Here is a 17244-nt window from a genome sequence, read left to right as displayed (position 1 = left end):
TGAGCCGGCTTCATGCTCAGTCCTGCAGGAAAGCCACTATTTGACACATGGGGAAACTGAGGTTCAGAGAGGCATGGGGATCTACCCAAAGCCACAGAGCTAATCGGTGCAGGAACTGGAGTTTAGACCCTGCTGCTCTGAGGTTTTCCACTATTTCCTCCTACACGCCAGTAGCCTCAGTACTACCCTGCACTCAGAGCAAACCTTCCCCAGAGATTTGTTACGGGTGTTGGCTGTTCCTAAGGAGCACTTACGCACTAGCCGACCGTCTTTACCTGTAAGGACCGTGAGGTGTGCAGGTGAGTCCCAGGTGTCTAAATGTGCACTCTCAGGACTTTCTAGTGACCCCGGGCTTTCCTCTGCCTCACGGACGGTCCCTTCGGTTCATGTCCCTGGGTGTCGAGGTCAAGATGGCCTCACTGGCCAGACACGACAAACCAGCAACTGGAAACATTTCTTTTCGATCAATTTGTCCTGGACCCCAGCCTGCGCTTCCCTGCAGGGCTACTTCCGCCAGACGGGAGGAAACGGGGCGGGTTGCGCCCTCCTGGTCGTCCCTCTGCAGCCCCTCCTGGTCTTCCCTCTGCAGCCCCTCCTGGTCTTCCCTCTGCAGCCGGGGTGCCGATCATGCTCTCCTCAAAAACACTCTGCTTCCGCAACACACTCGCCTGGTCCTCCTGCCTCCTGCCTCCTGGCTCCCTGCCCAACCCTGATGTGTGGCTCTGTCTCAGGGCCATCCTTGTCCCCAGGTCTTCTCCTTCTTCCAGAGGTCACAAAATGGCGGCCCGGTAGCCTCGTCAGACCCACAAGCGGGTTTTGTTTGGTCCTCAGTGTTTCTGGTTGCAATCTGAGTGCCGTTAGGTGGGGCAGGCACTCGACAAGTTCGCCACGGTCCCCGTCACTCCCTATTGTCTTCCACCAGTCCGCTTCGCGCGTTTCCATCACCTGCCTGGTCCCTGAAGCCATCTGAGTTTTCAAAGACCCTGCTACCCACGCTGCCTGGGAAACGTCACCCACTGTCCCTTCTTCAACTACCGCCAGCGTCTCCTACTCCGCCTTTCGTCTGCAGACAGTCCCCCAGGGAGCTCGTTCAAAGGTGGCCGGCTCCCAGCCCCCCTCCCTCCCCCAGACTTCTCTCAGCAGAGCGAGGGCAGGACGTCAACGGGGGCCAGGCGGGCCACATAAACGAGGGAACTAGCCAGGCATGACAAAAGTCGACGGCCAGAGATATCATCAAATCGTATCTTTACTGAATGATGGCGAACGCATGGAACACAATACAAACATGTGCGATACTGCCGCTCATATTTCAAGTTCAAAATTGAAAAAATACAAATTGAAAAATAGAAATATGTAATTATTAAAATTTTTCTCTTTCATTAATTCTGTTGCTCCTTTGATTTGAAGCCAAAGGCTGACATCATCCCTTCCGCACCGAGAGGTCAACGCCAGGCCTTTGGATGTCACGGTGGGAAGGGACGGGCAGTTTAGAATTCAACCCTGAATCCTAAACTGGGAACGGTACTGGTTAGATTCAGTTTCGTAACGGAAAACGGCTGTTCACAGGCGTGGGTCCCTGCAGACACACTCAGGACAACGACTGGGGGGGGCGGGTCGTAGGGCTGTGAGCTCCCCCGGAATCACATCTAGGAAGCAGCACCCTATTGCACTGCAGTTCGGGAACTGCGCGGGTCTGCGCTCACACGATCGACAGTACCCCGCAGAGGCACACCGGACAGTGTTTGTCCGTGTTCACGACGTGTGGATGCAGAGAGCCTTTGGGGGGATTTGGTCTTGAAGCCCACAGTCTTGGGTGAATACGGTCCGGGCCGTGTCTTTCGTTTCTGGAAACCCAACTGTGGCAAAAGAAAGAATTGCTTGCCGATCGCTTCCCCATCTTTGCAGGGACCGGCCAAACACGACCATACATTCAAGTAGCTGTTCGTGAACATCTTTGCGGAGAAATAGTGTTCAGAGGGGTTGTGCCCTCGACTGAAAGTCTCTGACCGACCTTCCCAGGGGAGCCAGATGCGGCCTTCGCCTCACCGGAAACGAACCAAGGGGACAGGTTTCAACTGTTCGGATTCCTTCGTGACGACCAGGTCACAGAGCTTCTGGAAAATACATCGATCAAGTTCATATTCCACCTGCCCACAGTGAAAGGTCAGTGTCAGGGTCGTGGCGAGGACGTCTGTGGTGTGTTCTGTGTTACTTTCTGAACATGAGTTAATCTCTGGCGATCCAGGCAACGCGCAGACTTGCGTCCTTGCCAAACGCTGTCCCCTGGGATGGAGGTGCCCTGACAAGGGCCCTCCTGGGACACAGGTCATTAGGTTGCCACACCTGTCTGCCGCTGCGCTTCGGAATTCTCGCCCGTCTACAGGAAGCTTGTCCTTTCTCTCAGTACATAAAAAATAGCTCGTCCCCCAGTGCCAGGCCTGCCTTGGCACCGCGTCACAGGCTTCTTCCGTCACGTCAAAATTCTCAACACCACAAATAAATAAAGCTAACTGGCTCATAAGAATAGTTCGTGAGCGACGACAGAGAAGGCCACAACTGATCGGACTCTTTCAAGCGACCGGACTTGGAAATCTTCTGGTTCAGCTTCAACTCACGGCGCAGCGCAAATGTCCCAACAGAACCCCACGTCTCAGCTGGCGTGTTTCCGTCCAGACGCGCCGCCCTGTATGAACGCGCCGTCCGTGGAAGGTTCTGATGCCCGGGTGGTTCTCTCCTCGTCACCTGGAAGTGCGGCTCACGGCCGCGCCGCTGCTCCGACCTGCTCTCGCTCTGAAGCAAACCCTACTGCCGCTTGAGGCTCTTTTTCAGTTCACTGAGGACCGCGTCCCGCGTCTGCTCGGTGTACTGGTCGAAGCTCTTACTGTGCTTGGATTCATAGTGACGTCTCAGGTTGTATTCTTTCAACACAGACACGATTTTTTTGCATATTAAGCACATGGGCACGCTCTTCACTTCCACAAAGAAATAGGCTCGCTCCCATTTTTCTCGAAACACGTGGCCCTCTCGGTCTCTCTTTCGTTTTGCCACTTTTGATAGAGACATGGGTACAAGAAAGGTTTCATTCTCCTCTGAACGCGACCACAGGAACAACCGCAGCGCAAGCCCAAAGGCAATGAATGACCCTCTGCCTCGTGGTGGGGGAGCCAAACAGGAGTGGTGGGGACTGTGGCGAACCAGAGACACACGCCCCATCGACGGGGGCAGCCCCAGCCCGCTGAAGCTAGGCAGGAGGGCGGGCCCGGAGGTGCCAGAACTTCTGACTTGTCAAGAGGAGCCAAGGCTGCAGACTGTGTGTGTGTGTGTGTGTGTGTGTGTGTGTGTGTGTGAGAGAGAGAGGTGTGTGTGTGTGTGTGTGTGTGTGTGTGTGTGTGTGTGTGAGAATTATCCCGATTTTTACAACAAACTGGTTAGGAATAAAATGCTATGTATGCTAACACAGGGAAGGCCAAACAAAACTCATCTGCAGAGTGGCCCTCGGGCCACCAGATCACAACCTCTCTCCTAGGACAGGGCCTGGGAATCTGACGTTCACCAGTGTCCCAAACCACGTGGATGCCGGGGGTCCGGGCGCGGACCACGCTCTGGGCAATGCGAGTCTACAGTCTGACGGCAGGGTGTGAACTCCCTGCCTCCGTGCTGGGCTGCCCTTGGACCCCACGTCGTGTCTGTACCCAGCTGCCCCCCGGATGACTGGGGATGCTCTTTAGGGCTCTTGCCTCACCACATTTCAAACCTGCACCCTGCCACCTTTTCCAACTCGAGGACGAGCACACCGTCCACCCCATCTAAAGCTCTGAGAGGGCAGGCTCTAACTGGGAGCTGAGGCTGGCCCTCTCCTCATATGTGACCCTGTCTGCTCCTATGGCTTCAACGATCAAACACACATCATTCCCTAAGGACACATCCTGACCGCCCGACACATCACCTGCGACTTGGATATTCTTTGGCCCATCAGCGCTCACTCCTGGCTCCTCCCACTTCCCTCACGCAGTCAGGCTCCACCATCTATCAGCGCCTGCAGGCCAGGAGCCCACTCGAACACCCCCCTTCACCCCCACTTCCTTCCCATGGCATGTCAGCCCCAGACTCATCCTTCTTGCACCGCCCCCCTCGACTTGGTCCCAGCCCCTCCACTGGCCTCACCCCATCCCAGGCCACCACCCCAGCCTCCTCCCTGTGCTCCTGGCCTTGTATTGATCACCCTGTTGCACTGTACAACCCCAGAGGCCCTTCCTGGCGGCCGGTGACCCTGGCCCACTCCCTGCACGTGGCCTCCCGTGGCTCTTCGGAGTCCCCAGGACAAACCTCGAGCCACTCCGTGTGGAGCCTGGGCCTCCTCCCAACCCGGCACCTGCCCACCTCACTCTCTAGGCCCTTCCTTCCTCATGCCAGACTTCTCTCTGAACATCCCAGGCTCTCCCCTGCTTTCACACGTGTCATTCCCACTGTCTGGGCACCTAGATCACCATTTGCCTCCTTCCTTCCCAGCCTCGCTGACTCCTGCCTCTCTCCCAGGACTGCCTGGTGGCTCAGAGGCCTCTTCTGGGCCCAGGCACTCCCTGCCCTACCGCCACGAGGGCACACAGTCCCGGGAGCTCTGCCTGCCTGCCTCCACGTCCCCCCACCCCTCCCCCAGCCAGGCTGCACCAGACTGCCTGACTCCCTGCTGAGGCCCTGGCGTCACAGCCTGGAACCTGACAGACATCTGCTGAAGCGAGAGCAAGGACAGAGAGGTCTCCCCCCAGGTCTCCTCCTGCCCAGTCCTGGGGGACGTCAGTGACGGGAGCCGGGGCGTGTGTTAAAAGGAACTTTATTGGGTGTCGGGGGTTCAGATGAGATCCATGAGGATGTCGTCCTCCATGACGCTGGGCTGCAGGCCCGGTTGAGGAACCGGGCCCCGGGGACCCCCGCTCAGCAGCATCTGACCTGGGGGGCAGTGGGGAAGGGACTGCATCTCCCAGTAGTCCCTGGGGCCCTGAAGGGCCCTGGGCCTGCTTCCTCCCTCTTCCTTTGGGAGCCCAAGGTCATGACTTTTCTAGGAAGCCCCAGGGGGACCCATCAGAGGCACCTTCTGGCCCCATCAGGGCACAAGTGTGCTGATTCCCATGAGCCTTCAGAAGCCCATCCCCCCAACTACTTCTCTGGTCCTAACACGATGCTCCCCTTCGACCCGAGGACACGCAGGAAAGGAATCACGGAAAGAGCTCTTGCCCCCCTAGGTCTTGACCGCCTGGGCTGTGTTTTGCAGGAGCCCCCACAGCCTCCCAAGAACCACAGGGGAACCAGCTGCCACTCCTGAATCCAGGACTTCACTTGGTCTTGAGGCTCTAGCCAGGGGCTGCTGGGACACTCAGTCCAGAGCCCCGCCCTCCCCAGGGACCTCCTTACCTGGCAGTGGAGCTCTTGGGGGAAGCTGCGCGGGCCAGGACTGGGCGGGCGGCGGGTGCAGGAGCGGGGGCCCCAGCTGGGGCTGTCCCAGGCCCTGGTGCGGTGGAGGCAGCAGTGCAGGAGCCCCTGGTGGCTGCAGGTGGTGGAGGGAGGCTTGGGGCGGGGGCACACCAGTCTGGGGCTGGGAGATGGAAGAAAGCGGCTCAGAGGACCCCAGCAGAGAGCCCCCTGACCAAGCAGCCTCTAGCACAGAAGCTGCCCAGGGAACATCTCATCCAGTGCCTGGGGGTCAGGGGGTGGTCCTTCTTCAAAGGAATCTTAAAAGAAGCCCACATAAGCCAGACAGACCCGGAAGAGCTGATCTGCACGTGGCCTATTCATACCCTCTGATCAAAGCCAAACTCCTTCCCCCCAAACAAAAGGACCAGAAACGTCAGGGCCCAGGGCCCAGGCCCTATGGCTCCCATCTGCCTCCTACCCCTAAATCTCACCGGCGGTGGGTTGAGGAGGAGACTCCGCAGTTGGGGGTTGGCCCCGGGGTTCTGCGGCCGAAGGATGGGTCCAGGAGGTGGGGGGCCAGGAGCTGCTCCAGGAGGGCCTTGAGGGGCGCCTGGAGGGGCCTGGGCAGCACCCTGGGACTGGGGCTGTCCCGTGGCTGCAGAGGCCCCCACGGTGCCTTGAGGCTGGGGCTGTGGTGGGCGGAGCTGGAGCTGGTGGGAAGACATGGGGGTGAGGGACCAGGGAGAGTCCCTAGACTCCTTGGCCTCCGAGGTCAGGTCAAAATGATAGTGTCCTTTGGGGTCTCCCCTCCCTGGCCCTGACCCCATCAGCCCTCTCCTCACCAGATTCTGTGAGGGTCTCGCCTGGTCCTCCAGAATGGGGCCCAGCCCGGGGGGTGCCTGCTGTGTCCCCATCTGCGTGGGACAGGGAGCAGATTAGTGACGGGGGGGTAGTGGGGGTCCCACATCTGGGGTGTGGAGGAGCATTCTGAACTCTGAAGGGGAACCTGTAGGGAGCTAGGAGCGTTCTCTGGGAGTGGGTGGTCTGGGAATAAGCCTCACTTTCCCTGGTCCCCAGAACGGGTGGTGTCGGAGCTTCGATGCAGACGCCAGAAAGGGAACAAAGATGGCGAGAAAACTGGGGATGGGACCAAACTCAGGCGGCTGAGTCTTGGAGGACAGTGAGCACTGTTGGGGGTCCCAGGGGGAAATCCCAGGGGCCTGGCCAGACACTTGGGGGACAGAGGGGGCCGGGCAGCCAGGGGTGGGGGTGCTGGGAGAAGGGGGCCAGGGCCACTCACCCCACGCTGCTGCTCCAGCTTCTGCTGCTGGACCTGCTTGTGGTTGGTGATGACCTGGCGGATGCCGTTGACGAAGCCGCTCTGGTCGTAGGGGATGAGGCCCATGAAGATCTTCTTCTTGGACGAGTACAGGAGCATGAGCACGCGCACCTCGCAGGGCGCCGTGTGCGGGAAGTGCACGCAGCCGGCCTGGCGGAATGATGCACTGTCACCCCCCAAGGGGCAGGCAGCGGCCCCCCACCCCACCCAGTTCCACAGGCCCCACAGGCGCCCGGGGCCTGGGGCCCCAGACTCACAAAGCCATTGCCCATGATCCGGTAGAGGCCTTTCAGGGACTCCAGGTCCTTGTTGGTGAAATGAAACTGCACCATCCTCGAGTTCCGGAACAAAGGGCCCAGGGTGGTCTGGGGGAGGCACAGACCGGCCAGCATGCTGAGCGGGGAGGGGGGCGGCGGGGAAGGGACGAGGGTGGACACACGCAGGGAAGAGCGATGGCGGGAGCCGGCTGCGGGCCACTCACCAGCAGCTGCTGCGGGATGAGCTGCATGATCAGCTTCTGGGGCCACTGCTCGGTCTTCCTGGGGACCACGCAGGAGAGGCGTCAGGAAGGCACAGGCCCAGGCCCCCAGCCCCACCCCCACAAGCACCTACAAGTTCTCGCCCTGATTCACGTAGACCTGGCAAGGCAGCGACCGCGTCAGCTTGGTGTTGGCATCCACCGAGGCAGGTTTGGGCTTCTGAGCAGAAAAGTGGCACGTGTCACGGTGAAAAGGGTCCCCAACCCCAGTCCCCTCGGCCTCTCTTGCCCTAGCCTGGGAGTCACAGAGCACAGGGGCTCCCCCGGATTAAGTCCCATGAGGCCGGGGCCCCTCCTCCAGACCACCAATCCCACGCGCTCTGGACGCCATGACGCCCTGCACCCGGCCGGACCCCACAGCTCAGTTCTTCGGCTGCAACACGGGTCTCACTACCTCCCTAGTCACGAACCCTGAGCGACAAGTCCAAGGCTTCCCTCCTCAGGACAAGTTCTACAGCCCCAGAGGGCCACCGGCCCAGCCCCGTGTCCCAAGGGCCACGAAAGCTACGTGGCTCCTCATGCTACTCACCTCCTGCCACTCAAGGACCCCGCTCCAGGCCAGGAGTTTGTTGGAGACGGACTGCTGCGCCCCGAGGGCCGGGGGTCCTAGCTGGGCCGGGGAAGGGCCGCTCACCCCGCCCGGGGCCGCAGCGCCCGCCTGCCGGAGGGGTGAGGGAGGACAACAGAGTAGGGTCAGGTGGTCTCTCTTGGGAGGCACGACCCGAGAGACAGACAGAGCCACAGAAGAACGGGACACAGGTTCCTTTTTTGAGGACTCAGTAGTCCCAGGACCACACACGCTTCACCTCTGTAGGACTGCGGACTCTGAACGCCTGTGACGCCCTGACTCCCAGGATCCCTTGGGGTTCTCAGATTCCGTCCCTAGACCCCCCAGTCTCGGTCATCGGGGACACCAGTTCTGTGAACCCGAAGACTTCAAAACAAGACCCAGGTGCCCTCTCACCCCCTGTGGGAAGGCGAGCTGCTCAGCCTCCGCTGGGTTAGCTGCTGGGAGGAGGAGGGCGGCGGGGCAGGCGTGCGAGCACCTACCATGGACGGTGCCCCAGGTTGTGCGGGGGTGGCCAGGACCGGGCCGGGGGCCACGGTGGAGACCAGGCTGGCCTGGGAAGCAGGGGGTGCCTTGGGGGCCCCGGGGGGCCCCGGGGGTAGAGGTGGGGCCGGAGCCTGGCTGAAGGGGGGACCCACTCCTGGAGCGGCTTGCTGGAGAGGGTTAATGGGTGAGACTGTGGGAGAGACCAAGAGAAGAGGTGGGGACCGCTGTGCAGAACAGCCCAGCTGCCCCAGCCCAGCCCACAGCCAGGCCCCAGGACTCACAGCGTGGGCCCAGCCCGGCCTTCTGGTTCTTGGCGGCTTCCACCGCATTCTGGGCAGCCACCTGAGCTGCACTCAGGTTCCCAGGAACCTGGGGGGAGGGGGGAGGTGATGAGGGCCATGCAGCCCAATCCTGGTGTCCCACAGGGCCATGCCACTGTGCCCCCACACAGCACAGCTACCCCAGCCGTGACAATGCAGTGAGGCCTCATGGCTGCCATCACACCACAGGGATGTGACTCTCTGGCCCGAGAATCCCACCCACCCTGGAGTCCCCGTGGAAACTCCGACACCCCACAAGCCCCAATATCCTACTGGGTCTCTCCCAAGAGGCCCTGGGAGCACGTCCTGGTCCTGGCAACATCCATACCTGGTAGGGCTGGGGCACCGGGGGCAGAGACTGCTGGGCAGCTGCGGAGAGCGAGGCGCCCGAGGCCGCAGCTGACTGCAGGGGCACCGGCTGCTTTGGCTGGAGGGGGCCTGGGGCTGACCCGCCCCCAACTGAGAATGAAGGATGGACGACCAAGCCCCACGAGAAGGGGTTCAAGAGAAGGGAGAGAAATCCAAGTCAGAGGGAGCCTGGTGGGGGGTGCCCCCCACAGCCCTGGTCCCATGGGCACCCGGGCCTCACCTGGCAGCACCAGCCCCCGCACCAGCACCATGTGCCGGGGGTCCTGGCTCACATCCGCTGGTGGTGGCAGCGGCTCCAGCATGGCTGGGGGGGCCGCCTTCTCGAACAGAAGCCTCAGGGCAGGCAGCTTCCGGGGGGACACAATGGAAAAGTGGATCCCTTGCTGCGGGAGAAGAGATGAGTGGTCAGGGGCCACCACAGCTGCTGGGCCTCTGAGACCAGTGACCCAGAGACTGTAGGTGCTGCCCCAGTGCATTCTGGGTTCTAGCTCTTCCAAATGGGGTTAGCGGAGCAGGCTGCTCTGACACAGGAGTCCAGGCCCCAGTGCCTCCTCCCTCAGACCTGGGCCTCCAGCCCCAGCCCCTCCCTGACTCACGAGTCCTCACCTCCCCGATCTTCTGCACGAGACTCTCCGTCGTGTACCCAGAATACGTGGTGCTCTCGACGGCAGGCAGCAGGTATGGGGGTGAGTTACAGATGAGGAGGCAGACGCGGTGCGTCTGGCCGCTGCCAGAAATGAGAGGAGACGCGGAGCCGTAAGAACAGGGGCCCTGAGAAGGGACAGACCCAGCACCAGCAGAGGTGCAGGTCGGGAGCTAACGGTCCCATTTTATAGCTGAACACACTGAGGCCCAGAGAGAGGCCTTTCTCCAGGTTGCCCAGCTGGCAGGGGAAGCAGGAGACAGACCCACAGCAGGTTCCTCTTCCCAGTGAGGTACGGAAACCAGGCATGGGCCAGGGGATGCCTCCCGCTCCCAGCACTCAGGACCCACCAGCTTCCCCAGTGTGAGGCAGTGGGCGGAGCCACGAGCCAGAGTTCTGAGCTGGGTGGAAAGGGACACCCGGGCCCCACGTGGGCCCCACGTGCCAGGCACACTCACATCTGCTCCCGCATCTTCTTGAAGTCATCGAAGAGCTGTAGGGCAGTGCTGAGGCCTTCAGCGATGAGGCTGCAGGTCTCGCCTCCGCCACCCATGAACCTGCAGAGGGCCAGGCTGTCAGCCCAGGAGAAGGGGGGGGTGCCCTGCAGCACCCAGGGCTGCCACCTCCCAGCCCCCAGGCCACACCTCAAGAGCCCGCCTGCGTGTCGCCCTCCTCCCCACAGGCCACCACGCAGTGACACTGTTGCATCCCCTGCTCTATCCCCAGTGCTGACAGTGCCAGGCCCAGAGAGCAAGGACAGGGGTGATCTGTCATCTCCTGTGAAGGAGGCCCTCTGGCAAGAGGCCCTGTGAGAGGACAGAACCATGTCCCCATCCCCATGCACCTCCCCTCTGCGCCACCCATTCCATCGTTACACTGGCCCTGGCCCCAGCCCAACACGGGGGTCTCCACTGTCCTCCCAGCATCAAGGGTTGACCTGCATCCCCCTCCCCAAGAGATTCGAAAATCCTAAGCCCAGTAGCTCAGAACACGACCTTATTCAGAAACAGGGTGTTTACAGAAGTGACAGAGACCACGCTGGGGTCCAGGGTGGGCCCAAATCCAGTGGGACCCATGCTCTTATGGTCAAGACAGGGAAATGTAGATACAGGGACAGCGCCATGTGGAGGCTAGAGTCACATGATCACAAGCCAAGGACTGTCTGGACACACGAGACGCCAGAAGAGGCAAGGATCTCCCCCCACAGGCTGCAGAGGAAGCACGGCCCTGCCTGCAGCCTTGATCGCAGACTCCTGGGTCCTGAGCTGTGGGTCACTGCCTTTCTGTGGCTCTAAGCCACCTGTTTTTACCACTTCGTTACAGCAGCCCCAGGAAACTAACACACAGGCCTGGGTTTCTCTCGCGTCCGCCGTGGAGCCAGGTCACCGGTGCCCATCCCACGCGGAGCACGGCGTGGGGCAGGCCACGATCTGCGTGAGGCTGTGGCCACGATTCTTCAGGTCACACGGCCGTGAGCGGACTCTGCCACAGGGAACACTTGTGCAGGCGGAGCCCCTGTATGGGAGCTTTGAGGGCTCTGTCCCCTTGAATTGTGGCCCCTGCACTGGTCTCGCCAGGGCACGGACAGGGTCTGAATCTTCTGAGGAAGACGTCTAACTAGAGGGAGATTTTGGGAAATATGAGTTAAAAAATGAATGGGGGATGAGGGCGGTAGGCAGGCGGCACCTGGATGAATGTCTGACTCTTTTTTTTTTTGGCTTAGTTTTGAGAGAGAAAGAGAGAGAGTGAGAGAGGAAAGGGCAAACAGAGAGAATCCCAACCAGTCTCCACACTGTCAGCGCAGAGCCCAACTCGGGGCTCGAACCCACAAATTGTGAGACCAAGACCTGAGACAAAACCAAGAGTCAGACATCTAATCAACCAAGCCACCCAGGCGACCCAGAGAGTCCAACTCGGTTTCGGCTCAGCTCACGATCCCAGGGCCGTGGGACGGAGACCGTGTTGAGTTCTGCACTGACGGGGGAGCCAGCTTAAGATTCTCTCTCCCTCTGCCCCTCCCCTGCACTCTCTCTCTTTAAAATACTGGGGGGGGCACCCTGAATGGCTTATGGGTGCCTGGCTAGCTCAGTCAGTAGAGGATGTAACTCTTGATCTTTGGGTTGGAGTTTGAGCCCCATGAGTGGCATAGTTTACTTAAAATTAAAAGAAATTTGAAAACAAATAGCTACCAATCCAACCATGTCCATTAAGGCCAAAATAAAGCCAAGCTCTTACCTGAGTGTCTGGGGCCCTCTGTGCCCTGGGCTCTGCCCAACTACCTGCTCCACCCTTCTGTGGGTACCCCTCTTTCAGAATGTCTCACGTGTCCCTGGTCTCCGCCATCTGCCACATCACCAGTCCTCTACCTGTGCCACCCGCCGCCCCATGACCACACACCACCCCTCTTCCGGCCCCGGAGGAAAATCCCTGCTTATCTGTCCTATGACCCACCCACTCCCCCAGCCCAGAAAGCCTCCTCCAGGAAGCCTGCCTCACCTGCCACCTGATTTTAGCCCCCTCCCCGCTCCCCCTTCCCCCCAATCATATCACAGATCACTGGATACTGCGACCATCAGATTCCCTCCACGGAGCACCCGGAACCAGGGCAGCCTTCAGTGACCACGTGGCCTGAACCGTCTCAGCACATACCCCAAATGTCTGACAACACACAGGGCCTCAGAAAATGCCTCCTGACCGGCAAGCGGTGCGCCACCGGCCAGGCCCACAGCCATGGCGGCTCGCCCCCTGCTCCCTAGCCGGAGTCTGGCACGAGTCTCTTCCCAGTTGCAGGCTTCCGCCCTCTGCTCCCTCTGGGCCTGTGCGCGCCCGCGCTCGGAGCCTGAAGCCTTCCTTCTCTCCACTGCCCCTTACCCCCTCCCGCTCCCCTGCTCCCAGCCCTGCTCTGCCTCACCACCAACACTCTGCTCTGCAAAGGGACTTTCGAGCCCACAGAGTTGGGGCAGATCCCCATGAATGGACCAGCCTGTATCCACCTTGCCACTGCTCCCTGTTCCTGAATAAATCAAACCACTATTTTCACGGGACTTTCTGAGCCAAAAGTTCCCCAGGCCGGGTCTGGCCAGGAGGCAGTGGGGGTGGATATGGAGCAACCGCTTCCCACACGTGGGGCTCTTTTTAGGGGCATGAAAATGCTTGGGGACCAGATGCAGACGGTGGCTGCCCAGAGTGAACATACAAAATGCCACTAAATCGTTCACTTTAAGATAATCGCCCAGAGGCGCCTGGATGGCTCAGTCGGTTAAGTATACGACTCTGGATTTCCGCTCACGTCATGATCTCACAGCTTGTGAGTTCAAGCCCCACATGTGGCCAGTTGCAAGGCAGGTTTTGAGCGCCATAAAGTTTACGAAGAGCCTTCATTCCAAACGAACCCCTCAACGACATGAACACGAACGTGAAATCCGAGGGAATGCGAGTGCCCTGGCGCCACATGTGGGCTGACTCTCACGCTCCCCAGGCCCCCTGCGGGTGGGACACCCGAGTCTGCAGCGCCCGCTTTCCCCGGGCAGGAAGTGCGTGGAGGCCCCCGAGGTGCTGGCTGAAATGAACGACAACATGAACACTGAACACCCCCTCTTGGCCAGGACCCGGCCTGTCCTATGTCCCCAACTCCTCAGGGCTTAGGACAGTTTGCCCACAAACAACCGCTGCATGAATGAATGCATGCGCGCGAGGGGGCACACGCTCAGGGCTCTTCTCTTTCTACCTCGATTCCTGCGGATTCTGGGTCACTTGCTGAGAGGGAGGGTGGGGAACCCGCCCCTCTTGAAAGAAAGGAAATGGAACATCAGAAAGAAATCCTCCCAAAGCAAGGACGTTTCAAAAGTCACCCCGAATGCTTTGTAACTTAAGTTGCAGACATTCTGAGGAAGATAAGATTTCCTCGCGGAGGGGGAGGGGGAACACAATCGCTGACTTTCTTTGTGATCTCCGTGCCGGGCCTCCCGGAAGTGTCACAGACACCGGAGCGAGATGGTTACAGGGCCTGGGTAAAACAATGACCACTGCGAAGGGTGGATGATGGCCCGGGAGGACTCCACGGTGAGGCAGGCAGCTTTTCCACTCGGCTAAAAGCACAGTATGTCCTAAGATGATCAAGGGGGAGCCGAGGATACGTGTCCAATGGGCTCAGAGAGCAGTTCCGGCTTATCTTCCAGATGCTTTGGAAAGATTCATCTATTTACTTATTTGGTTTTTAACGTTTAAAGTCTTTACTTACCTAAGTAACACACACACACACACGCGCGCGCGCGCGCGGTGGGGCTTGAACTCACGCCCCCGAAGATCAAGAGTCGCAGGCTATTCTGACTGAGCCAGGTGCCCCTCCCTGCCTGACCACTGAAGGTTTTAAATAAGGGGGTTTAACGGCTTTTCCTGACACTTAATAGCCCACCAGAAGGCTTGGTTTCTTGGGGATTATCTTCTCCATGGCTTCTGCTCATTCGTTTACTCAGTCAAGGTCTCCTGGGGCCTTCTGGGTGCCAGGCCCCAGCTGGAAACAAAAAGCAGAGGGAACACCAGGGACCTAGACACGCCGAGTCCAGGGGAAGGAGCGACTGGCAGCTTGCCGGAATCGGGGAAGGGACATCGGAGTCGGCCCGCACCTCACAGCTTCCCAGGAAGAACCGGGAGTCTAAGGCACGTTCTGCTCAGACGTTCACTCACGTATTTCCTCCTTCCTCAGTTGTCCTTAGACCTCCTTTGGGCCAGACCCTGCCCTCAGTGCTAGGTACTTGAGGGGCCTCAGACTTGAACCTGGGCCTCAAGGACCCCCACTTCACACCGCTCAAGCCTCACCACCATTTATCTCAGCAGTGCTCAGCTGGAGTGCATTCTGCCCCGACTCCCAGCCAAGGGGACATCTGACAGTGCCTGGAGACATTTGTGGGTCACAGCTTGGAAGTGGCTACTGGCATCTGGGGCCTGCAGGGCACGGGCAGTGAATGATTTGGCCCAAAGTGTCAACAGCACTGAGGCTGAGGAATGCTGCTCTGTCCTGACCCAAACTCCAATGACCACGAGGGGTCAAACCCGGGTGTCAACTCCCCGGGCACGTGCAGCACCCGGTCCAGCACACACAGCCTGGAGCCAGGCAGGCACCCCACAAACAGCTGCTGTGCGGACGTAGGAAGAGAACAGCAGCCATGGACCAGGGCTCTTTCATGAACTGTAACTACAGCCCAGATCCGGAGCCGGAAGGCAGGAAGGCACGGGATGAAGATTAGCTCCGGGGGCCGCCTGAGGGGCTCAGCCGGTTACGCGTCCAACTTCGGCCGGCTAACCATTCGTGAGTTGGAGCCCCGCATTAGGCTCCGTGCTGACAGCTCAGAGCATGGAGCCAGCTTCCGATTCTGTGTCCTCCTCCCTCTCTGCCCCTACCTCACTCTCTCCCTCTTTCTCCCTCTCAAAAAATAAAAATAAGTAAATAAACAAAAAAGATTAGCTCCTGTGATCCTCACAGGAGCACCGAGATACCAACCACCATTATTCATTCACAACCCAAGAAACTGACACACAAAGCAACAGCAAACGCTAACAGAACGCTTAACAAGTGCCACGCGCTGTCTTAAGCAGTCGTCAACTCGTCTGATTCCCAGAAAAATGCCTGTGAAGCCATGGCAGCCAGGCCCCTCAGTGACCCCCACTCCTGATATTCACACCCTTGGCATTCACCTCGCTTCACCCTCCCCCCACTGAACAGCACTGGCTTCTAAACTGGTCAGAATGTGGCAAAAGGAACGCTGTGTGACTTCCAAACCTTGATCGTAAAAACCCTAACGACTTCCTTTCTGATCTGTCATGTCGCTCAGTTGGAGATAAGCCAGCTGCCACTTTGGGAGGGCACTCTGCAGCCACAGAGGGAGCCACCTTGAAAATGGACCCTCTTGGGGCACCTGGGTGGCTCAGTCGGTTAAGCCTCCAACTTCGGCTCAGGTCAGATCTCACTTTCGTGGGTTCGAGCCCGGCGTCGGGCTCTGTGCGGACGGCTAGCTCAGAGCCTGGAGCCTGCTTCCGGTTCTGTGTCTCCCTCTCTCTCTGCCCCTTCCCCTCTCGTGCTCTGTCTCTCTCTGTATCAAAAATAAATAAATAATTTAAAAAAAAAAAGAAAGAAAATGGACCCTCTTGTCCCTTGGATGACTGCAACCTCATGAGACAGAACTATCCACTAGGCCACTCCTGAACTCCCTACTTCCAGAAATGGTATGAAATTGTCAACTCTTACTGTTTGAAGCCACTGTTTTGGGATAATCTGTCCCAATAGACAAAAAATAGTACAATAAGTAACTAACACAAGTACAATTAATTTCTTCCCTCTGGAGAAACCAGAGAGGGGCCCCGGGGTGGCTCAGTTGATTAGGCTTCTGACTCAATTTCGGCTCAGGTCATGATCTCACTGTTCCTGAGTTGGAGCACCACAAGGGGCTCTGGCCTGACAGCACAGAGCCTGCTTGAGATTTTCTCTTTCCCAGTCTCTCTGTGCCTCCCCACCTCCTTCTCTCTCACAAAATAAACAAACATTAAGAAAAAAAAATAGGAGATAAGCCACATTAGGCGCAAAGGGAGCAGGGACTCCTGGGTCTCCGAGCTCTGTTGTGGTTTCTCTGTGAAGTGACCCCCGGCTGTCAGTATCCGGAAGGGCCTGCCGTGTGAACATTAAAAATCCCATCAGGCTTCAAGGTCCCCTCTGAAAAAGGAAGACGGCAGCACAGACAGGAAACGACACAAAACAACGGAGAATCACACAGTAGAGGTGGGCGCTGGGGCTCTACAGGCCCCCTAAAACTGGGACGATTTTTCTACTTTCTAACCGGATGACAAAACTGCCGGGCACTCAGAGCCCACCGCGGAAGTGATTTACGGGCAAAATCCCTCCCAGTCCGCCCTGTGTGAAGGGATGGTTCCTGATGCTCAGGCCAAGCCACCCTCCGTTCATGGGCCCTCACAGGGTCCCCCCCACCCGCTCCAGGCACAACAAAAAGCTCACTTAATGCCATCGAGCCAGGTGACAAACTCGTAGGCGCTGCTGGTGGGAGCGTGACACTGTACGTAGGACTCAGGAGCGCAGTCCACCGTGTTGAACACCACGAGGCTGTACTGGGTCCCCCCATACTGGGGGAGGAGGACAGAGAAACTTTTCATCCAGGACCCCACCTCCCACCTCCCTCCCACTCAGGAGTCCGGATCCCGGCGCCCGCCTCCCTCCGACTCAGGAGTCCGGTCCCCGGCGCCCTCCTCCCTCACACTCAGGAGTCCCAAGACTCACGTCTCCCCCGAAGTCCGTCTCAGCAGGAGGACCACCATTAAAATACCTGTGAGAGTCGGAGGTGAAAGGTCGGGGTCAGGCAAGAGACTTTGGCGAACTAAAGGCGGAGGGTGGGGTTGGAGTCGCGGAAACGGCACTCACTCGATAGCCGGAAGCAGGTAGTGCTTGCGCAGCCCTTCGAAGTAAGGCCCCAGGTTGGCTGTGCCCTCGATCACGAACACCACATCAGCCACGAGGCCCCCGGCGCGGGCCGGGCCCTCCGACCCGGGGACCATGCCCCGCGCAGC

At 59.1% G+C, this 17244-nt stretch overlaps 1 protein-coding gene across 5 annotated transcripts in view; it reads right to left on the bottom strand.

The window, feature by feature from the left end:
• Window positions 1–1228: 1228 nt before the first annotated feature.
• The window catches only part of MED25 (mediator complex subunit 25), a 16323-nt gene continuing 307 nt past the window's right edge, over window positions 1229–17244 (bottom strand). The window contains exons 2-19 of one of the 5 annotated variants that reach the window (XM_029925253.1): window positions 17099–17229; window positions 16958–17003; window positions 16679–16803; window positions 10131–10229; window positions 9636–9756; window positions 9250–9412; window positions 8989–9119; window positions 8622–8709; window positions 8337–8530; window positions 7816–7944; window positions 7361–7446; window positions 7230–7287; window positions 7006–7113; window positions 6710–6898; window positions 6252–6323; window positions 5901–6119; window positions 5410–5590; window positions 1229–3047 (exon numbers count right to left, since the gene is read on the bottom strand). In XM_029925253.1, coding sequence (XP_029781113.1) covers window positions 2803–3047; window positions 5410–5590; window positions 5901–6119; window positions 6252–6323; window positions 6710–6898; window positions 7006–7113; window positions 7230–7287; window positions 7361–7446; window positions 7816–7944; window positions 8337–8530; window positions 8622–8709; window positions 8989–9119; window positions 9250–9412; window positions 9636–9756; window positions 10131–10229; window positions 16679–16803; window positions 16958–17003; window positions 17099–17229 — 2385 coding nt within the window. In that variant the 3' untranslated portion in view covers window positions 1229–2802. Of the gene's footprint in view, window positions 3048–4814; window positions 4948–5409; window positions 5591–5900; window positions 6120–6251; window positions 6324–6709; window positions 6899–7005; window positions 7114–7229; window positions 7288–7360; window positions 7447–7815; window positions 7945–8336; window positions 8531–8621; window positions 8710–8988; window positions 9120–9249; window positions 9413–9635; window positions 9757–10130; window positions 10230–11013; window positions 11284–16678; window positions 16804–16957; window positions 17004–17098; window positions 17233–17244 lie in introns of those variants that run through there. The other 4 variants (XM_029925255.1, XM_029925254.1, XM_029925256.1 and 1 more) reach the window with 4 other exon arrangements.

This window comes from Suricata suricatta, chromosome 16 (genome assembly GCF_006229205.1).
Source record: "Suricata suricatta isolate VVHF042 chromosome 16, meerkat_22Aug2017_6uvM2_HiC, whole genome shotgun sequence".
Taxonomy (NCBI): Eukaryota; Metazoa; Chordata; class Mammalia; order Carnivora; family Herpestidae; genus Suricata; species Suricata suricatta.
This window is presented reverse-complemented; position numbering and strand designations above follow the sequence as displayed.